This window comes from Natator depressus, chromosome 23, assembly GCF_965152275.1.
Source record: "Natator depressus isolate rNatDep1 chromosome 23, rNatDep2.hap1, whole genome shotgun sequence".
Lineage (NCBI taxonomy): Eukaryota > Metazoa > Chordata > Testudines > Cheloniidae > Natator > Natator depressus.
In genome coordinates this window covers 4,545,750-4,568,450 of record NC_134256.1, presented here as the reverse complement: position 1 = coordinate 4,568,450, position 22,701 = coordinate 4,545,750, and the positions used below count along the sequence as shown (strand labels likewise).

The window sequence follows — 22,701 nt, the reverse complement described above, 5'->3', positions numbered from 1 at the left end:
TACAGAGCAATTCCAGAGCACCGGGCCTGTGACTCCGTGACAATATTATCCATCAACATTGTAAAACAAAAAAACCTGAATTCTGCCAAGCCTGGTGCTCAGATGCTTTTGGGGTGGGTGCCCTAAATTCCTAAAGCCTCTACAGGAAAGAGATCGGGAAAGGACCATTTGTTAACATAATTTTATTAAACACAAAAATATTCACTGGTTACCTTCCTGCACAGACAGCCAGGCCCACCATGGAACCAATTTCTGGGGGCGTGGGGGGGCGGGGGGAATGTCACAGGTAATGTGGATGATTCTGCTACAGGACCAGCCCAACCATGGTTCGAAGGCTTCTTAGCAAGAATTCTTCTCCCCACCAGTCAGCCCAAGAGGAGTTCTCCAGGACAGGTTTAGCTGCTTGTGCTATGCATTGGGAGCGGGATTGGGGCCTGGAAGTGCTCTTATAGGCAGAAAAGGGACGCTATAAAAGCTTCTCCTGGCCAGAGTCATGAGTCCAAAATACAGGGCCAGGACTCGTGGGTTCTATTCCCAGATCCAGCACTGGCTTGCTATGTAACCCTAGACCCGTCCTTGCTCCATGCCCCTCTTAAGTAAAGAAAGGATTAAAAACAGTGACCCATCTCCGATGTTATGCATGAGGATTAACTGGTTAATATTGGCCTAGTGCTTTGTAGACAGAAGGGTGGATGACCCTCTTCTGTCACTTCTGACTTACAATAGTGTGAGATTGGAATCCTGCCCAGTTGATCTGTGGAAACATGAATCCACAGGCCTCTACCCCCAGCCTCTGCCCATGCCTCACTCCCCATGCCCTGCTGCAAGGGATAGCACATGAGAGAGCTCCCTGGACTGTGCTACCTTCACGGGGCCATCATCCTGGTTCCACTGTGGCTGGGGACACAGCAGATGGGGCAAGTTTTGCTCTTAATGCTCCAGTACAGGTAGGAAGGTCACAGAGCATGTGCTCCATGCACTAACACGTGCCCTAAACCCATTTTGCAGATGAGGCAATGGAGACCCAGAAAGAAGGAGCAAGTTGCTCAAAACCACAACAAGCCAGGGACAGCGCTAGGAATAGATCCCAGACATTCTGATTCCCGGTCTCCTGCTGTACTAACCAGACAAAACTACTGTGACATCCAGTGTCTAAAGATCCACTGTGTTGACATGAATGTGCCCCAAATCCCTGAGACACACCATAGTGCCCCATTCTCATTGCTAATTGTTCCATAGCCAGCATATTGCTTTGTCCGTGACATGTCATTGACAGTGCAGAGAGGTACGAAGATGGGGAAAGTTCAGATCTTGCTTCCAGTCTTGTACAGGACTCAGATTTACCTCTTCTCCCGAAGCTCTTCCCTGGAGATGTTCAAAGACAGCCTGCTCCCTCTAGCCACGTTCTCTCTTAAGCCAGACACGTTCTTCTGAGCCTCCTGACTGACATATAACGGGACCGAGGATGCAACAGAAGGGGATGAACTTGGCTGGGGAAGAACTCCAAGGAAATATATGCTAAAGAGCGTCCATTCGCCAAGGCTCATGCTGAGGGCTTCTTTGATTTCATTGTTGTCACTGTAAACCAGGGCACGGCCATTTAGATTATGGTCCCTCAGCCTCCGTTGGTACTGCGGGACGTTTTCTTCCTTAAAGCCAACTGTTTCCATCTGGAAGAGAAGAGAAAGCTTCCATTAGCGCCATACATATATTTGAAATGTTCACAACACATTCTTAGGAAGATTCCGTGATGACTCCAGAGAGGAACCTGTGTCAGCTCGTTCAGATTCTAGCAAACAAGATGTGCCAGCCAGCAGGCTGCGGGACTATCAATAGTATCTGGAAAATCCCTCTTGTGTATGCTGGAATACTACTGGAGGTATCATCGATCAAGTCGGTGTGACAAGTACAGTCGATCAGGCAACTAAGGGGGAAGGGGTAGTGTGGTGTACTGAGGAGTGTCTTGGAATTGCAAGCTATCACTTTAAGAGTGAGGGGGTTTCCTGGTCCTGCTTGCAGACTAGAGGGCTCTGTAGGGAAGCATGCAGAATCAACCTGCAGTGGGGTGAGTTGGGCCTTGCTACCTTAGGGAGCAGCCTGCTTTGTCTCCTCTGTTTATTGGTTCTTGTGTGTTATTCTGGATTCTAAGAAATAAAGTGGTGTTACGTTACAACCTTCCAGCAAGAGTATTTATGTTTTTATCTCATATCTCTGTGTGCATGCTGTGAACATAAGAGATAGCTAAGAATCTTCCACAGTCCTAAAACAGACAGAAGTCATTTCAGAGAGTAAAGGAGGAACCCCTTGGAGATCGAGCCAAGGGCTTTAGGGTCACAGGAAAGAGCTCCAAGGATCAGAGTAGTTGTTCCAACAAGAAATTTCCTGGCCCATTTCAAGCATGTACCAAGTCAGAAGCGGCTAGAGTTCCCTAAAAGTAGGGGGGGGCCCCTCACCACTCCTTCCCCCGAGGCCCTGCCTCCGTGCCACCCCTTCTCCCCTTGCCCTCGCACCACCCATTCCCCTGAGGCCCCATCCCCACACCACCTCTTCCCGTTGATACCCTGTCCTCCACTCGCTCCTCCCTGCCCCCTCCTCCTGCTGCTCACCCCTTAAAAGTGATGGGGCTCTGGCATCTTGCCCCCCCCAGAGGATAACAGTCAATCCTAAACCTTGAGTCCAGCCCTGCGTCAACAAAAGCCTAGACAAAAATGTTCTGTAGCACACATATGGTTTGCTTTTGCAAATGCACCGGTTAGATGGGATAGTTTTCTCCCAGCTCCGGTGCCCATTGCCCTCATCTCCCTCTCAGCGTGAGGAGCAGCTGTCACGCGGCTTGTTATTAAGTAGCATGGGGACAGTCTACCTCCTGCTGACTCTGCGGGGTGGCAGGAAGCATGAGAGTCACCTACCTCTCTGCAGACATCATCCACCGTCATACCCAACAGGGTGCATGTCGTGAGCCTGTTGAACTTCTTTGTCCGCTTCAGGCTGTGACTGCCACGTTGCAGCTCCATCTGCCTTTTCAAGGACAGGTCTAAGTTGACCGTGTAGGGCAAGTAGAAGATGGCCTCCTCCACCCGAAACCTGCTGCTCAAGAAGTTGTGGAAGAGCTCAGGATCCTGGTCCAGTTCCAGAAGCTTTTCCATCTGGCCTTTAAGCATGTCCAGCTCCTCCATGTACTTCTCGTAGACCTCCCACAGGAACATGTCAGGGGGCAGTGGGCTTCCTTGGCAGCAGGCCAGGCTGCTTCTCTGCTCCTCATCCTCGATGCACTGCAAGACCCAGCTCAGACGGCATGGCCACTGGTTGGCAAGGAGCACCCAGTCCACCACCTTCTTTGGACACACCTTGTCCTTGGGGACGTTATTTGCCATGATCCTGATGGTGATGGTGATGGTGTTCACGATCCGCCGCATTTGCACCACGTTGTCTGTCATGTATTCCTTCAAGGAGTCATCCAGGAGGTAGTCAAATGCTTCTTGAATGAGGTCTTTGGCTCTGATGCCCTTCCCATAGCCGCCGGTTCCTGGTTCCTGGGTTCTGAGGTCTCTGACAATGAGAGGTATCTGTCTGTCATCTGCACCTGGATTCTCTGCTTCATGGTTGGCAGAATCGTAGCAAGGGACTGAGAGAAATTTGGAGTTAGCTTCCATCTTGGGATCCTGCTGGAAGCCTACCTCCTCCTCTAGGTCTCTCTCTTGCCACTTCCGGCGCTCGGTGATGTCCCTGATCAGCCTCATCTTGGTGTCACAGTCCATCCGAGGGACAGAGAAGGGCAGGGTGACAATGCGGTTTAAGAACTCGTAGCCATTGTTGGCCATGCCCTTCATGTACAAGGAGCTTTCCACGCAGTCGACAATGATGCTCGGGTCGACAGCCAGGATGGAGATGAATGGGGCATTGTAATCCGAGAGGAGGATGTTCATGGCATCCAGGACGCCGACCACCTTGTCAGGGCTGCACCTGTCCAAGTGGGTGATCTCTAGCACCACCTGCAGCTTCCGCCGCTGGAAAATTTCCATGAAGTGAAGGAACCTGGTGACTGTCCTCACTTCTCTTTTCACACCGCTCATGAAGCCCAGCTGAGCGCTGAGATCCGTCCGATTCATCTGTCTCTCCAGCTGGGTCTTCTGGGTGATGATGACGTTTCGTACCACCATGATGGCGACCCGAATGGCAGCGGCCGCAGAGACGCCAACGGCCGTCACCCCGATGCCCTCCACGACAGCTATTGCGTCTCCCGAGGCATCCCCAATGGGGATCCCAACCATTAGGAGGAGAACGCCCACCCCAATAGCTACCACGGTCACAAGGATCACAGCAGCCCACAGGGGGAGGCAGAGATACTTCTTGCTAACCCATTCCTGATCCCCTGGTCTCTCGATGATGCCACATTTCCTGCCTACGGCCCTGTAAATGCTCACAGGTAGGAGACCAAAGTGGCTTTCAATGCCATCACACAGTGTGGTGATGAGGCCTGCCCACAGATGGTCGCTGCCCGCATACTCCCAGGCACTGAAATGGATGAAGACATGCTGGACGTTCTTTCTCTGCTTCTGCTGCTCTGTCAGGACCGGCCGGTAGAAGATCATGAGAAACAGGAGCTTGAGCAGATCCCAGCCAGAGCTTCCACGCTGCTTTTTCCCATTCCGCCGAAATTCCTGCTGGTCTTTTTTTGTTGATTCGCTAACCATGTACTCTGCCGTAAGAGAGGAAGGCATACATTAGACACCGGGCAGCACCTTAAATCTTTCCTCCTCGAGGATCTTCCAGATTGACAATCCATCCCTCCCGGGGAGTGTTCAAGAATGGGATAAGGTTGTAATCCCCATCCTCTCCCATCCCTTCCCCTCCTTATGTTCCCCAGGGCAGCACTCACGCTGAATTTTCTGTAAGAGCAGGTTTTTGCAGTGTCCCCATGGTGCATAAAACCCGACAGTCACTGGTGTGGGCACACTGTAAAGGGCCTTTGTTAAGGCGAAGCAGTAGACGTCCTCTTTGGTCTGGAACTCTGCAACAGAGACAAGGGAAAACACGAAGATCAGCCTCACCGAGAGCATCAGTGGTGGATGCTGGATTACTCCCGTTATTTTCCTTGTGAATTTTTAATACCTGGCCAAGATCCAAGACCCACCATATTCCTGGCCTCTGCACTGAGATTCCCATTAATTGGGCCACTTAGGGTATGTCTATGCTGGAACTGGAGGTGGGATTTCCAACTCTGGTAGACATACTCACGCTAGTTCTGAGCGAGCCAGCATGCTAAAAAGAGCAGTGTCTAGCTGCCACACGTGTGATCCCATCTGAAACCCTCTTAGATAGGTTTCAGAGTAGCAGCCGTGTTAGTCTGTATCTGCAAAAAGAAAAGGAGTACTTGTGGCACCTTAGAGACTAACAAATTTATTGTTAGTAAATGCATCCGATGAAGTGAGCTGTAGCTCACGAAAGCTTATGCTCAAATAAATTGGTTAGTCTCTAAGGTGCCACTAGTACTCCTTTCCTCTTAGATATGTTCTCGGGGCAGCTAGCCCTCCTCCCTCCCACACTAATGTAGCTGCAGTGGAGGAAACCACAGAAAACCCTGGAAATGAGGAGTAAATTTTTAACTGGGAGAATAATTAGCCACTGGAACAATTGACTAAGGGTTGTGGTTGATTTTCCATCCCAGACAATTTTTTAAACCAAGACTGGATGTTTGTCTAAAAGATCTGCTCTGGGAATTATGTTGGAGAAGTTTCTCCAGCCTGTTCTATGCAGGAGGTCAGACTAGGTGATCACAACGGTCCCTTCTGGCCTGGGAATCTATGAAATCCCTGGTGTGGGGGGGAAATGGGGGACAATGGTATGGGGGTGGGGGACATGGGAAACGCACAGAGCCCCTGGCATTGGGGGATTGATAGGAGGAGTTTCAGGAAGTCCCAAAATAGTGAGGGATGGGAGGATGGCACGGTGGGGGGAAGGGGGAAATGGAGGGATACGCAAAGAGACCCCGGCGTGGCCAATAGAAGCAACAAAGTGTTATTTAAGTTGTTATTTTATTAATAAACTTGCACCTTGCTATGTCAGGAAGAAAGACAACTTTACTCCAAAGGGATTTATGCAAATAGTGGAAAGAGATCTGATGAGAAAACAACACTCATCGAAGCATCTGTTGCAGAACACTTGGCATCCTGAAGGCACCATTTTCCTATTAAAGTTTTAGGAGGAGATTAGCGCCCATCTCTGCCTTGGAAAATTTCCCCTGCAGCAGTCCTTGGATGCAATTTGGATGTTGCATGCTGTCTTCTTGTGGGACAGCAGGTGGTGCTGTTGCCGGTGCATGCTGCACGGCCACTAGATCTGGCGGCCAGTGCTTTCAGATTGAGTGTAGCTGCTGAGTTGTAGCTGCTAAGGACGCAGCTGGTTAAAAGACGAATCGACCGAACATAGAATCATAGAATATCAGGGATGGAAGGGACCTCAGGAGGTATCTAGTCCAACCCCCTGCTCAAAGCAGGACCCATCCCCAATTTCCCCCCCCAGATCCCTAAATGGCTCCCTCAAGGATTGAACTAACAACCTTGGGTTTAGCAGGCCAGTGCTCAAACCACTGAGCTATCCCTCCCCGTCCCCCCACTGTCACAATCAGGTCCGGCCGGTCTCGTCCAGCTGAAGCTCCAGCAAGGGACTCATCCGAAACGGGTGGTTTCCAGTCAAGGACAAGGTGGCACTGCTGTCCTGGGAGCGAAGGCCGGGGCTGTCACGCCCTAAATCCCACATCCCGGCCATCGCCGCCCTGTGTCCCTCGGTGGCATCCGTGGAGCAGAGGGACTCCTGGGCATGAGGACAGATACGGCCCGCCAGCCCTTGGCATCTCTGAGATGCAGTCACCATGGCCTGCTGGTGTAGTATTGGGCCTGGTACAAGGTTTGAGGCCTGAACCAGAGGCTGTGAACCAAAGTCAGGCCATGTAGTACAGTAGATGCTTACGAGTTCTCTGTCCACGACATGAACTTGGCAAAGTTGTTGCTAGAGCACTAGGCTCTAGATATTTATGGAAATATATGCCAGCAAATACAAATACATCCCAATCGAGTACAAGATAAGATGGTTTGACAAAATAATGAATAGAAATTACGGTGGGTCATCAGCTGAACGTGAGCTTCCAGTGCAGCACCGAGGCTAAAAAAACTAATGTGATCCTAGGACGTATCAGGAGGATCTTGAGCAGGAGTAAAGGCAGAGGTGGAAGTGGGCCAGTGCGGGCTGGTACAGCGTACCGGTAAGAACCAGCCGCCAGTACTGGCCCACACATGGCCAACGCTAAAGCACTGCTTCACGTCGTTGCCCCTTTTGCTCCCCCGGGTCCAGCAGCGCTACTGGACCCGACCATTGGGGCCGCCAGTGGGGGGTGGGGAGCAAAATGGGCAGCTGCCCTGGGCAGGCCTGGCAAGTTAAAAGGGCCCCGGAGCTCCTGGTTGCTGCCACAGCAGCCAGGAGCCCTGGGCCCTTCAAATCCCCACCAGAGCCCTGGGGCTCCCGGCTGCCACTGCCACAAATGGGGGCCCTGAATGGCCGGCTGAGGGAGTCTGGTCCCCAGCCCTGCCCCTTCCGCCCAAGGTCTCAACCCTTCCGGGGGCCAGAGCCGCCCCCACACCTTGCCCAGGGGGGACCCAGCATACCAGTAAGTCCCTCTACTTACTTTCAGCCCTGAGTAAAGAGGTCGTTTTACCTCTATATTTGGCACTATTCCACCGCTGGTGGAAACCTGTGTCCAGGTCTGGTGCCCACAATTCAAGAAGGATGCTGATAAATTGGAGAGGGGTCAGAGAAGCACCATGAGAATGTAGTGTGACAAAGTTCCTTCTCTGCTTTGGTGGGTCCTGCGCTTTCTGGCGGATTTGCTCACCTCAGAGGTCCATGGCAGCCCTCAATTTGGCCACTTTTGCTAGTGGGCTCAAACCTGCCATTCACTCAGCTAACCTCATCACTGGCCAGCATGGGGGAAAGGGAGAACAATCTCTGCTGTCCCACCTAGTGGGTCGGGGACAGGCCAGATCCCTTTCCAAATTAGACCTTCCCTTCTGGTGTTGCTCACAGACCAGGTCAACGCCTTCTGTGTCAGATAGGGAGTTGGGAGGATGGGGCGGGGGGGGGGGGGAACCTGAGCCCGCCCTCTACTCCGGGTTCCAGCCCAGGGCCCTGTGGAATGCAGCTGTCTACACCGTCTCCTGTAACAGCTGTGTGACAGCTACAACTCCCTGGGCCACTTCCCCATGGCCTCCTCCTAGCACCTTCTTTATCCTCACCGCAGGACCTTCCTCCTGAAGCCTGATCACACTTGTACTCCTCAGTCCTCTAGCAGCACGCCTTCTCACTCCCAGCTCCTTGCGCACCCCCTCACTAACTGAAGTGAGGTCCTTTTTAAACCAGGTGCCCTGATTAGCCTGCCTGCCTTAATTGGTTCTAGTAGCTTCCTAATTGACTCCAGGTGTCCTAATTAGCCTGCCTGCCTTAATTGGATCTAGTAAGTTCCTGATTGTTCTGGAACAGCTCCTGTTATCTTACCCAGGGAAAAGGGATCTGCTTATTCTGGGGCTAATGTATCTACCATCTATCACTCTCCTGTAGCCATCTGGCCTGACTCTGTCATAGTAGGGTTAGAAAACCTGCCCGATAGATCGAGCTCCTTGAGTCGCTCACTATTACCTTAACAAAGAGAAGGTGAAGGGGTGACATGATCCCAGTCTATCATTACCTCCCTGGGCAAGAAATATTTAATAATGGGCTCTTCAATCTTACAAAGAAAGGTCTAACATGATCCAAGGGCTGGAAGTTGAGGCTAGACAAATTCAGACTGAAAATAAGGCATACATTTTTAACGGTGAGAGTAATTAACCATTAGCACAATTTACTAAGGGTCATGGTGGATTCTCCGACAACCACTGACCATTTTAAAATCAAGATGGGATGTTTTTCTGGAGAAATCTGCTCTAGGAACGGTTTTGAGGCAGGTTTCTGGCCTGTGCTGCACAGGTGGTCAGACTAGATGATCAGAGTGGTCCCTTCTGGCCTTGGGATCTATGAATCTATGCTGTGGCTTCACTTCGATAGTTACACTAGCTTTGATATAGGGCAGCTACATCTACCTGGGCTGCAATCACACCTCCCGACTGCAGTGTAGACAGATGCTGAGAGGCAGCTGAGCTTCATGAGACGTCTCGGAAGCCCATAGTTTTCAGAATATCTTAAAACGCAATCATCTACCCAGTGAAAACTGGCATAAGGAGGTTTAAAACAAACATAAGGAAGCACATATTCACTCAACCCACCATGAACCTGTGGAACTCATTGCCAGGGGATGTTGTGAAGGCCAAAAATGTAACTGGGTTCAAAAAGAATGAGGTAAATCCATGGAGGATAGGTCCATCAATGGCTCTTAGTCAAGATGGTCAGGAACATAACCCCATGTTCCGGGTGTCCCTAAGCCTCCAACTGCCAGAGGGATCACTCAATAATTGCCCTGGTCTGTCATTCCCTCTGAAGCATCTGGCACCAGTTGCTGTTGGAAGACAGGATACGGGGCTAGATGGATCATCGATCTGACCCAGTATGGCCGTTTTTATGTTCTTAATCTGCCCCTGCCCCCCCACAGGTCTCATGCTGGTCTCTAACAAACACTGAGCTTGGTCTCAGGAGAGCTGGGTTCTATTCCTGCCTCTCCCACAGGGTGACCTTTGATGAGTCTCTTTATCTCAGTTTCCCCATCTGTAAAATGGGAACAGTGATACTGATTCTCCTTTTTAAAGTGCTTTGAGATCTACAAATAATAGCAAGGGATTATTATTAACTATTCAAACACTGGCTAGCCAGATAAACCAGCCCGTTCCTCTTTGAATCGTATACAATTCTTGATCTCAGCGACAAAAGTCAGACACCTGGGGAAGTGACATGGGGAATAAAGGCCACTATTTGTGGTCATCTTCCTGGCAGAAATCCCACTGAATGGGAGCCATCTACCCACATTACCAGGAATAACAAGGCTCCAAAACTCCAGCTGCCAAGCTGTTTAGCCATCTCGTTCAGGCCAGCCGCCCAGTGATTCTCCCAGATTTTCAGGGCATCTTTGGGCATGTATTTAAATAGAGGGAGGCCCACGCTCAGCCCTTCTTTATCCATCCCCTTTCCCTCCATTTGCATGCAACCTTCAAATAGCCAAAGGTTCCCCTTTTCCCTCCCTCCTTGGTTAAACAAGCTGATTAAACAGCAAGAGGCGAGGGAGTGATAAGCGCCAGCAGGCGGAGTCACTCGGCTTTCAGGATTACAGGGCCGCTTTTGAAACTGTGCCAGCCACAATCGCACCTAAGGGAGGGTCTGGAACAAGAAACCGGGCCCCATTCCTGCAGGATATTGGGGCTCCCCCCCAGGCAGATGGTCTCTCCCAGCTGCTGCTCTCCCAGGATAGAATCCTGTCTCTCCCCTCCCCAAGGCAGGCACACAGCCTTCACCCGCATGCTGCCCCGTAGCCTGCTGTCTGATGGCAAAGCAAGGCCCATAATAACCCAACAATGCAGTCCCTGGCATCTGACCCTTTGAAGGCAGATCAGTAGCCCTCTATGGAGGGCTATCTCCAGGCCTTGCCTCCTTGCTGGAAACACCCATTTCTACAGATGCTAAACTTTGCTTTAAATATATAGATACATATTTATCCATATTAAAGCGTCCAGATCTCATGACTAGAAAGGAGACTTCCCAATGGGGCCCTATGCAGTGCTGTCTGCCTGTGACACGTAGCTCCAAGAGGAGCGAGCAGCCCTCGTTCGGGGTAGCAATATTAGCTCTGGAGCCTAATGATGATGTTATTGTTAACAGCATTGCCAGTGATTACTTGTATTATTTGTAGCATCTTAAGGCACCCAATGAAGGATCGGGGGGGGTGGGGGAGGGGTGCCACTGTGCTGGGTGCTTACATACATGAAGAGCTTAACGTCTAGGTAAATACCTATCCCACCACCAACCGTATCAGGAGAAATAGCCAGCTATTCTGGGATCAAGGGCAGGACTGGAAATGTCGCAGGTCTCAAGTCCTTTCACTTCTCCACCCCAGATCACAATGAGTCATGGTGGCTTCCAGCCATTCTCAGATCAATACAGCTGCCTCCCTGATAACCAGGGCTGGTTATCAGGTCACATGGACCTGGCTTCGGCAGACCAACCCTCCATGCCTGATGTGGAGCTGAGACCCAAGGACTCTGTCCATAACTAGCCAGCTGATTACCTTGGGCATGGGAGACCATCGCACTGGTAATTCCTGGGGGCATTCAAGGGCTGAAGATGCTTGACTAGATCAGCCAGCTAGGGAGGAAAAAAAAATACACAGAATGCAGAGGAATTACCAAGAGATCCGAAGATCAGCAAGATGCCTTCATAGGCCGTTCTGCTGTGAAGCTTCTCCAAGACAGAGCAGGTGAAGCTAACCTGAGCTATTCCAGCAGCAGCAGCTAGGATGGGCTGTGAGAGGAGAGACAGCCAGTGTATCTGCAGCCTAGCAGGTATCAGATCTTAAGGAGGACACAGAGGTTTCAAAACCTGGCTCCACCAGCTCATAGAATCATAGCAAAGTAGGACTGGAAGGGACCTCAAGAGGTCATCTAGTCCATGCCCTGCACCGAGGCAGGACTAAGTATTATCTGGACCATCCCTGAGAGGTGTTTGTCAAACCTGCTCTTAAAAACGTCCAGTGATGGGGATTCCGCAACCTCCCTAGGCAATTTATTCCAGTGCTTAACCACCCTGAGAGTTAGGAAGTTTTTCCTAATGTCCAACCTAACTCAGAACAACTCTGCCTCCACAATCTCAGGGCTGTCCTCAAAGCTGAGCTATTCCTGGCCTTTGTCACCCTTCTCTGCTGCCCACCTCGGTCACAGCTGCATCTGCCCTAGAGCTGGTCATACCTCGGAATTTCCACCCCATTTCCTTTCATCCCAAATCGGAAGAAAAAAGATGAAATTGTGAAGATTTCCTGCAGAATGAAATTTGCGAAGAATGGTTTTGGAACCACTTGATCAAAGCGATTCACTTTGAATATCACATTTCATAACGCTCCATATATATATGGTGAAATGCAATGCTTCAACTTCTTATCATGTGTGAGCCCAAAGGGCTTTGATTATTTTTCATTTCAAATAGAATATATTCTGTAATGTTTAATAATGTTTCGTTTAGAGTATACGCTGAGATGAAGCCCTTCGGCTTATAATACATATGCCCAAAGTGCTTCATCCCAATGTGTTATAATAAAGTCAAAATGATCAAAGCGCTTTCATAACTTTGCATCAAAATTGGATGAAACTAACATGAGCCCCCCAAACACCTTGACAGGTGGAATCTGCATCCAGCTGACTGGCCACTGCTAACATCACCTGCATTTTCAGCTCGTCTTGCACGTCCCTCCTCAGTGGCTATCCTGAGTCCCCGCTGCCACTCTCTGACCACATCAGCCCCAATCCAGACACACCTCCCCGGCTCCCGATTGCCTTCAGGATCCAGTCGGCAAACTTGGCCTCGGCTCCAGCATCTCCTACTGTCTGGAACAGCTTCCTTGGGTCATCAACTCTCCATTTCATTTCTTTCAGCCCTCAGATGCAGACACCACAAAATCTCCTTTGCGTCTTAATTTCTCTGTCGCTTGGCTATTCGCTGCCTCACGCCGGCTATGAATCAATATTTATTGAGCACTAGCAGGGTGTTCACGCTTTTACACAGCCCATGTCCCTACACACTTGTGACCTAAACAAACGCTGCAGCACTTTCCAGCTGCAGATCTCAAAGCACTTGCCCCAGATGGTTAAATCTCGCTTGCCTGCCTTTTACAGACAGGGAAAGGGAGACCCAAAAAGACCTCCCCAAGGTCACACGGTGAGCGAATGCAGGACTGGGAAGACTTGACATGCAACCCTGTGCCTTATTCACCAGGTCATAGGAGACCTTATACCCAACCCCATACCTGATCCACTAGACCATACTGCTGGCCTCTAAGTTAGCCACAGAGCTTGGAAACAGATGATTTAGAGGTTGGGGCTAGCTACAGAGAAGAGGATATAAAGCTTATGGCACATTAATCCCCTCCCACCCACCCACACAATCCCTCTCAAATCAGGACACAAAACCCATGAGAAATACTCCCAGAGCAGAGATGAAAACACCACTCACCTGTAGCACAGCCTTCAAGGAAGGGCAAAGCAAAATCTGAGCTCAAAGACTCCAGCCCAGCTTGGCACCCTCTCTGAACTTTGTCCCTTCCTTCCGAGATAACAGAACAAACGCTGCTCGGGGCCTTTTATGCTCCTGATCAGTGTAGTGATCTCAGATCTCCAAAGCTGTCTGTGCTTAGAGCCTGGTAGAGCCCTGGCAGGTTGTGGCAGGCAGGAGTATAGGTCATCCCTCCCACCCAGAATCACACCCCCCCAAAACACTTGGATTTTCTTCCTACACCATCCCCATCTCTCTGTTAGAGCCTTGTTTCTCAGCCAGCAATTCCAAGCCATTGCCAGGACAGGCTGATCCAGACCACGGGGACAAACCTGCCACCGTTACCATGGGCTTAGTCTACATGGCAAAGTTTTACCGACATAGCTTTGTTGGCTAGGGAGTGTGAAAAACCCCACACACCCAGCCGACATAGCGATGCCGGCAAGATCTCCAGGGTAGCCACGACTCTGCAGACAGAGGAAAGCGTCTGTTGGCTTAGCTAGCTCAGGTCGTCCATTAACGCTGGCAGAGCACCTTCCGGCAGCAGTCTCCAGTAGGGGGCGCTGCCGGTAGAATTATATCGGCCAAGACTCTGTAGTGTAGACGAGCCCATAGCTAGGCCCCAGGTCTCAACACAGAATGATTCTGCTCTCTTCTATTCCTCAGGGCTTTGTCCAGCCTAGTGTAAACATCCCAAGCAACCGCATTCCCTCCCCTTTCCCTTGGGAAGACCATTCCTCAGCTACAGCTATGCTATAAACCCTCTATGGCAGGGCATTAACTGGCCCCCAGCTATGGGGGTTGGGAAGATCCTTTCCCTAGAGGCAGGTTATTCCTTAGTAGAGGCTCCTTGCACCTTCTTCTGAAGCTCTGCCAGAGAGAGGCTGCTAGACTGGCCATAGGAATTGCGCTCGCACACTGGACCAATGGTTCCCGTGGGTCTGTTTGCAGAAGTACATTTAAATAACGTCCCTCACGTGTTGTGAGTTAATGCCCAAGGCTCACAACTCCCTAGTAGGAGAAGGAGGTGGTTTCCCTTGTTTTACAGATCGGGAAACTGAGGCAGGGAGCGCTGTGTCTTCCCCAGAGTCAGGCAGCGAGCCTGTGGCAGAGCCAGAAATGGAAACCCAGAGTGGTAGGGTTACCCCACACCACCCCAACCAAACCCCAGCCCTGCTTGAGCTGGATAAATGCAGGCACCTGATCTAAACTGGCCATTGGGTTTATTTACCTGTTCCGTGCACTCAGCTAGCCCACAGGCAGCTAAACCTGCCAAGCAATCAGTTTCAAGCCAGGGAAGCATGGCTGCTCAGCTGCAGTTGAGGAGCCTGGAAAACCAGATGAATGAACCCTCCCTGCCTGTAGCCCCAAGCTCAGAAATTTCCCCCACCTTTATAAGCAGAAGCTGCACATACCGGTCCCCCTCCCCCCCAACCACCACACACACACTTTGGCACTGGTGAAGGGCGTGAGAGCTGTCTGTGATACTTATTAATCTGACCCATCTGTCTGTCTGATTCTTCCTGGGTTGCTTGCCATAGGATTGCAAAGGGTTCATTCAAACAGGGGCCGGATTGCACATCAGCGAGAAAGGGGAGCGTCGTTTCAGCTACCCCCATTTTCCAGTATTTAAAGGACAGTGCAGAAAAGCAACTGCTTTGAAATCTATCTCCGACCCCCCTGGAGAGCCGGACAAACCCGGCTCCAGGGGACAACAAAGGACTTGGCAGGTTTTATAAAAAGAGGCAAAGTTGGTGCAACAGTGGTCCCAGACCCCAGAGATGGGAAGGCTCTGGGATGAGACTGACCCATGTGAAGACCTTTGATGGGGTGAAAAACCCTTTTCTCTGGCTACACCTTATTCCCACTGATAAGCACAAAGGAAACTTTGTTTTGAAAAGGCCATTGGGTGGATGCAGTGCCCCAAAGGGAAGTCTTGGAGGGAGGGCCTGCTGAGCAAACAGAGGTGGGCAAGACACTGTAGCCCTGACCCCCATCTGAGAGTGGCGGAGATTCTACCCAGGGGAGGTGAAAGCAGGAGGCCTGACACCTGGGGGGTTGCGCTCGGAAATCAGGCCAGGGTCCAACGTGCAGGCAGGGCAGTGAACTGTGACATGCACATTCAAGTCGTAAGAAGATCGGCGAGACGGTTCGGGTGGAGAAACACAATCGCAGCACCTTAGAGAGACGCTGCTTCAGACACAAACCCCTTCAATAAGGTGACATCGTCCTGGGGTGTATTAAGAGAAGTGGCAGATGTCAGACATGGGAGGTAATTGTCCTGCTCAGCTGGAGCACAGTGTCCAGTTCTGGGTGTCACACTTTAGGAAAGACGTGGACAAATTGGAGAGAGCCCAGAGGAGAGCAACAAAAAGGATCCAAGTTTCAAAGACCTGACCTAAGAGAGTCGTCAAATATGCTCATGGCTGTTATAAAGAGGCTGGTGACCAACCGTTCTCCATGTCCACCGAAGGCAGGACAAGACGTAATGGGCTTTATCTGCAGCAAGGGAGACTTACGTGAGATGTTAGGGAAAACTTTCTAACTCTCAGAGGAGTGAAGCTCTGGACCAGGCTCCCAAGGAGCTTGTGGGATCCCCGTTACTGGAGGTTTTTAAGACCAGGCTGGACAAACACCTGTCAGGGCTGGCCTGGGTTTACTTGGCCTTGCCTCAGCGCAGGGGGCTTGACGTGATGATTTCTCCAGGTCCCTTCCAGCCTATGATTTTTAGGGGCTGCAGCGGAGTCTAGCCATAGCGTGGACTGTAAATGCCAAAGGACTCAAGAGGATTGGCACATTTGAGAACCAAAGCGATTTGCTCTTTCAGAGAATCAAGCCACCAGCGGCAGCAAAATCATCTTCAAGGCACCAGGCATTCACGGCACCTGCCAAGCTGAGGATACTCACATCACATCACCAGCTCCATGACACCGGGGCCTGGGTTCAGCTCCCTTGGACGTTTCCACACTGTGGGATGGGGCGTCCTTTGGATAAGGAGCAGATCTATAAATGAGGCCAGCCCTATGCTACTAACTGTTGCCACTCTCAGCATGGCAATTGAGGAGTGGGGTTTTTGGTTTTTTGCAAGAAACCCAGTGTAGACGCAGTTATACCGGCAGAAAAGTGACACTGCAAAATTGGAGTGGGTGCAGCGAAGAGCCATCAAAGTAATTCAAGGGCCGGAGAAAACTCCTGATGATGAGAGAGTGGATCGCAGTGTCGCAGTACCTCCGTGAGGAGAAAAGAGCACGTCCTAGAGGAGGGGTGGGCAAACGTTTTGGCCCGAGGGCCACATCAGGGTTGCAAAACTGTATGGAAGGCCGGGTAGGGAAGGCTGTGCCTCCCCAAACAGCCTGGCCCCTGCTCCCTATCCGCCCCCTCCCACTTCCCGCCCCCCTTAGAACTCCCGACCCATCCAACCCCCCCTGCTCCTTGTTCCCTGACTGCCCCCTCGCAGGACCCCCTGCCCCTAACCATGCCTCCCAGGACCCCACTCCCTATCCAACCTCCCCTGCTCCCTATCCCCTGACTGCCCCAACCCCTATCCACACCCCCACCCCCTGACAGGCCCCCCGGGACTCCCATTCCTATCCAACCCCCGTTTCCCATCCCCTGTCTGCCCCCCCCAGAACCTCCACCCCATCCAACCACCCTGCTCCCTGTCCCCTGACTGTCCCCCGGAACCCCCTGCCCCTTATCTACCCCCCCCACCATACCGCTCAAAGCACCAGGACTGGCAGCCGCGCCGTGCCACAGTCTAGAGCACCAGGGCAGGCCGGCGGCTCTCGCAGACGCATTGCCCGGCAGGAGCTCGCAGCCCCACTGCCCAGAGTGCTGGCGGCCTGAGGCTGTGGGGGACGGGGGACAGCAGGGGAGCAGCCGGGGGCTCAAGGGCCAGGCAGGACGGTCCCGTGGGCCGTAGTTTGCCCACCTTTGTCCTAAAGGGTTCTTTCAGCTAGAGAAAGACAGAACAAGACCCTATGGCTGGACACTGAAACCGGACAAATCCAAGTTAGGAATAAGGTGCAATTTCTTAACACTGGAACCATCCTCCAAGGGAAATGCTGGATTCTCCATCCAAGGACCAGGGGCCCTTTTGGAAGATGGTTTAGTCCAACACAAGTTATTGGGCTCAGCACAGGGGTAATTAGGTGACATCTTATGGCTTGTGATCTAGAGGTCAGACAAAGGGATAGAAACTGGCCAGGAATAAGTTCAGGCTGGAAACCAGAAGGTTTATAACCATCAGAGGAGAGAGAACAGCCTCCCAGTAGGAGCTGAGGGCAAACAATTGAACTGATCTGAAGATGGAGCTCAATACATTTTTGACCTGGGTTATATGACGGGGTTCGGGACTATACTTGCTGTCCCAGAAAGTCCCTTCCAGTTCTATGATCCACTGGTTCCTTCCAGCCTTAAACTCTGTGACTCTAGAGCTTGCTTCACTCGCTGCATTGGAATAAGCTCTCACCGACAAAGGCACTTTGGTGGGATAAGCTGCGTCTACGCTAGGAAGATTCGGCCAGGGTAGCTACAGCCGTAAAACTATTAAGTTTAAACCAGGGCTAAGCAAGCCAGCCACCACGCGCTAATAGCCTCTCAGGCCTAGACATAGTCTCTCCATGGCAGAGCCAAGGTACACTGAGGGAGGGGGACACATGGGGGAAACTCTCCTGGCAACACACACACACACACACGCTGGTACACCCTGAAGAACGCCTTGGCCCAAAGCCTTTATTTTCAGAAGTGGGTTGGGGGGAGGGAGCCGCCCATCTTGAGACACCTAAAGGGAACCCCATTTTCAGAAGGCAGGCGCTCAGCTCTTTCTGGTCCTTCTAAGGCACTTTGGTGGGGCCCTCAAAAATTGTAGCACCCAAATCCACTGTTTGTACAGCACTTAGCGCAGTGGGGGCCTGGCCCATGACTGGGGCTTTTAGGTGCTACGGATAATTAAAAAAATGACAGAAATAGGATTTCAACCCACCACTGTCCCTTTCTTTTATTTTTCTGGGTAATCTGCCTGTTTGACTTTAGCTACAGGATGGAAAAGAGGAGACAACAGGGGTAGGAACGGATTATGTCCCAAGAATGCCACCTCCAGATCACCCATCCACCCCTGAATGATTAAAACGCTTGGAATGATAGAGATTGGCTTCTCAAATTCATCTTCTAGTGGCTCCCTCGTGTAAAGACACCTAAACCAGGCTTTATTTATCCCACTGAATTCCAATCCAGGCAGGACAACTGCACTGACTGGACAGTTTTCCTTCGCTGTGATCATACCCATGTGCAAACAGAAAGGGGTGTGAGAATCTGGCAGGCACGTCTCTGAATTCACACGCTAACTCTCCCAGTACAAGAAAGCCGCCTGCGCCAGCCAGCAGGGGTCACTGCTCTTCCGGCTTGGTTTTGACAAAGGTGCCCATTTGTTTGGTGTTAATGTCTCTGAGCTGCTCCAGCTGCCTCTGGCCACGGCGGAGGAGATATTCAATGTGCATAACATCCATCCGGGGGATGCTGGCGTTCTTCCGGAACTCGGCCTGTATGCAAGGTAAGAATCCCGGCTTCTCTTTGCCGGCTCGTAGGAACTGTCTGTACAAGCTCAAGACTTGCTTCTGGAGCTTGCTATGCCGTGCCATGGTGTACCGGGAAGATCCGCTCAGACCATGTGGGAGAGCCGCTACAGCAAAACAGGGGCTGGAAGTGAACAGGTGGGGGTATTAGATCAGCTGTGACGGCTTTGTAGTCTGCTGAGTTTCATCTCACCCTTGTGAGATCATTTCAATGCACTCTTCAGCCCAGCATGCAAGTATTTACCTCAGTTTCACTAATGGCCTGGCAGCGCTGCAGAGAGACGTGCTCTAGCCAGGGCTGGATTAATCTTTGGCAGGCCCCAGGGCCTGGACCATGACACTGCCATCAACTCGGCCCCTTCCCCTGAGGCCTTGGGCCCAGGGCCCCCGCCCCTTCTTGGCCCCGCTCCCGCTCAGGCCCTTCCCCTGAGGCCCCGCCCCTTCTTGGCCCCGCTCCCGCTCAGGCCCTTCCCCTGAGGCCCCGCCCCCACTTCGCTTCTTCCCCTGAGGCCTTGGCACTGAGGCTCTGCCCCCACTCGGTCTCTTCCCCTGAAGCCTTGGCCACAAGGCCCCACCCCTTCTTGGCCTCTTCTCCCTCCCCTTGAGGCTCTGCCCGCACTCGGTCCAGGCACCAGGGACCCTTCTGAGTGTGGGCCCAGAACCACCGCGCCATTGTAAACCGGTACTGGCTCTAGCCACAAAACAATAACCTGAAGAAGCTCCAAGCACTTTAAAAAAAGTACATGTCCTCACTTCTACACATCACTGAAATGCAGCCAGCTCTAGGGTGGAGCACAGAGACTATCTGCACAGCAAGAGTGCCCCAGAGATTAGAACAGAAAGTGAAAAATAAATAATAATGCTATGGTCAACTGAAACTGGAGGATAAAGGGTCAGGGGATATTTAAGGAATTTGGCTAGGACATCAAGGCAAATAAACTTTTCTCTTTAACAACTACGAAAGGATGGGATTTGCCTTGTGCCCCATCCAAGAACTATGAGTTACCAAACCACATGACACTCCTCACTAAAAACCCCACCAGGACTTACCCGACTTCTATATGCAAAGGTCCCACTCCAGCAGTGGTCTGCAATAGGCAGGAAACCATCCGCATAGCATGTGCTGGAAATCACATGAAACCAGACTGGGATGGTCTGAGGCCACCAGCCCTGACAGGAGAAAATGAATGTGCATTTGAAATGGATAGCCCCTTAGGTTCACTGATGTCCGGTGGATAATCATTCCTCGGTCTTCTAGCACTTTTCATCAGCAACTCTCAAAGGGGGTCAATATGATCCTCATGGGAACAGGAAAATGTAAAATAGGGAATGGTTCAGGGCAGGTCAGTAAGGAGCTTTTGTTTACCCTCTCCTAATATTAGCCGTGGGGGCATCAGGTAGTTAAAAGTAGGACTGGATTTTCCACTTAGGCTGGAAATTCAAGGATTTTGATTTTTTTTCTGGTTGCACACAGTTCTGCAAATAAATTCACTGCGGGTTGATCTAAATGTTTCATTTAGATTTTGACTTTTTAAATGCATTACACTGGATTACAAAATATAAAATTTAAAGATACCAAAGAGTCATTTCATGAATGGAAAACAGAAATTTTATGTGGATTTTCCCTCCATTTTTTCCCCTCCAAACAACATTTAATCAAAATCGACTTGTTTCCACAAGTGGTCGATGAATCGGCATTTTCCAACGGAAAAACATTCCCTTGGAAAACTTCCTTCCAGCTCTAATTAAAAAAAACAACATGTTTAAAGTGTATAATCAACCTGTGGAACTCAGTGCCAAAGGATATTACTGATGGCAAAGGAAGGGAAAGGGGATGGTGGACAGGAGACACCCTCTTGCGTTCAGCCTGTCTGATCCCTTCTGGGGAAGCATCGGAGGGAAAAAGAATTAGACAAGGTTAGACAAACACCTAGGTCTAGGTGGACTTCTTGAGCCAGCCTGACATTTCATAGAATATCAGGGTTGGAAGGGACCTCAGGAGGTCATCTAGTCCAACCCCCTGCTCAAAGCACAACCAATCCCCAATTTTTGGCCCAGATCCCTAAATGGCCCCCTCAAGGATTGAACTCACAACCCTGGGTTTAGCAGGCCAATGCTCAAACCACTGAGCTATCCCTCCCCCCAATGAATCTGGTCACTAAACAGAAAAAAACAGGGTGGTGGCGGGGGGGGGGGAACATCCTCTGGTTGGTAAATATAGACACAGAGAACAGATCCTGCGTTGGCAGAGAGGGAAGATAAAGAAAAGAATTTCCCTCCCCCCAGCCCCTTTCCTATTTGGTCCCTTCAGGGATTCAAGATTCTCAGGCTGGGGGGGAGGGAAGGGAGAGACACTCAGGGCATTGGGGAGAAGGGGATCACCGCATGCTTACAATCCAGGAGCAACCCCGGGCCTCAGGGCTAGTGCAGGAAAAAGAGTGATTTCTGGGGGGGAGACAAGCAGCGACTCAGTCTCCTGGGGTTTGTTATTGTAGGGTCGCACTGAAGCAGCCGCTAGAATCAGCACCACCTCCAAGAGCAGGGCAAACACGGGGGCTGATAACCCTGTGCGTGGCCGGCCCCCCGCCACGCCGCTGGGCCAGCACCCCCGTCCCCGCTACCTGCTCGGAGCCCCCCAGGCCCGCAGCGGCGGCCACCCCAGCATCTGCTCCCCAGCCGGCTCCGAACGCTGAGACACCGGCAACCTTAGCCCTCGCTTCCCATTGGCTGCAGGGCGCTGGGGGGCGGGCACAGAGAGGAGGAAGGGAGGAGCTAAGGACCATGTGCTTCCCACCACGTGGTGCCGGGGGGGGGGGGAAGGGAGAGATTGCAAGTTGCTCATCAGCGGGGAGGGGAGGGAAGTAAGTAAGTGTCAATCCATGTCCGTCAAAGCAAGGTCGTGGGAGATAGCGCAGGCATGCATCGATGTACATACTGTTAACACACAGCTTATTAACTAACCACCGCATGACACCCCCTTCATTACCTTTCCTCTCTTTGTTGCGTGGTTCTGTCCTCCCATCTCCCACGACTAAATCCAATATCGAGCCAGGAATCCGTGCCCTTCATTTTTCCCCTGATTTTCAACCCCCCCCCCTTTTTTTTTTGTAATAAATCCGGATAAATTCCTGGGGAATGTTAAACAAAAACTGAAAGAGCAGGGCCCTGCATTTGCTATACAGGTCAGACTAGATGATCCCAGTGGTCCCATCTGGCCTTAAAATCTATGGATAGTTGCATCTGTTCAAACTGTGTTGGTTGACACTTGCATTAGCTCAACGCATTATTTGCATCTGGTGTATTTAGTCGATGTGCGTATAAGCTTTTGCCACAGCAGGCATGCTGGAGGAGCAGGGGAAAGTCTGTTGCCTGTGTTTTAAGCACTGTAGTTCGGCCAAGATTCATAAAGCAGCTTGCAGGTGGGTTTTACGTGGACTGAGCTGTCCCACAATTGCCAAAGGTACAAAGTTAGGTGCCTAATTCCCATGGAACGTCAATGGGAGTTAGGTAGGTAGCCACCACCGTGCCTCTGACAATCTCCCATAACCGTTCTCACCCTGAGCAGGCCCTCCGGTTGATGCAATGAGTCGAGTCTCCACAGTGTCCTCAGATCAGGGCTAACGATGAAGCCGGCAGTTGCGCAGAACTGCATCAGTCCTTTGATGTTTTAGCCTCGAGGCACCTGTACATAGGAGACCACGGTTTGTCCATTACACCTCGGTATTGCCGTTGGCAGCAGGGGAGGTGGAGGGAGCATGCTCTGCTGTTAGCCTATGTTGGGTAGCATCTAGGAACTCCAGTCATGGAACAGGCATGTCAGGCGCTGTACATTTTTATTGCTATTAGGTATATTACAGTAGCACCTAGGCACCCCAGGCATGGAACAAGACCCCATTGT

General features: G+C 51.3%; 2 protein-coding genes across 5 annotated transcripts; both read right to left on the bottom strand.

The window, feature by feature from the left end:
- Positions 1–260: 260 nt before the first annotated feature.
- On the bottom strand, positions 261–13,216 carry LOC141976298 (NTPase KAP family P-loop domain-containing protein 1-like). 2 transcript variants are annotated; one of them, XM_074937219.1, is made up of 5 exons: positions 13,192–13,216; positions 11,258–11,334; positions 4,880–5,011; positions 2,910–4,699; positions 261–1,670 (listed from the first exon to the last, which is right to left on the bottom strand). In XM_074937219.1, the coding sequence occupies exons 2-5, from the start codon at positions 11,298–11,300 to the stop codon at positions 1,341–1,343; spliced, it is 2,295 nt and encodes a 764-aa protein (XP_074793320.1). In that variant the 5' UTR covers positions 11,301–11,334; positions 13,192–13,216; the 3' UTR covers positions 261–1,340. The 2 variants fall into 2 exon arrangements, with proteins under 2 accessions (XP_074793320.1, XP_074793321.1); XM_074937220.1 differs by lacking the exons at positions 11,258–11,334; positions 13,192–13,216 and adding an exon at positions 5,113–5,238.
- Positions 13,217–17,965: 4,749 nt separating this feature from the next.
- SDHAF1 (succinate dehydrogenase complex assembly factor 1) lies at positions 17,966–22,487 on the bottom strand. Of its 3 annotated transcripts, none has more exons than XM_074937081.1 (3): positions 22,360–22,487; positions 19,854–19,973; positions 17,966–18,927 (listed from the first exon to the last, which is right to left on the bottom strand). In XM_074937081.1, the coding sequence occupies exons 2-3, from the start codon at positions 19,916–19,918 to the stop codon at positions 18,618–18,620; spliced, it is 375 nt and encodes a 124-aa protein (XP_074793182.1). In that variant the 5' UTR covers positions 19,919–19,973; positions 22,360–22,487; the 3' UTR covers positions 17,966–18,617. The 3 variants fall into 3 exon arrangements, with proteins under 3 accessions (XP_074793182.1, XP_074793180.1, XP_074793181.1); XM_074937079.1 differs by lacking the exon at positions 22,360–22,487 and adding an exon at positions 21,425–21,546; XM_074937080.1 differs by lacking the exon at positions 22,360–22,487 and adding an exon at positions 21,197–21,329.
- Positions 22,488–22,701: the final 214 nt, after the last annotated feature.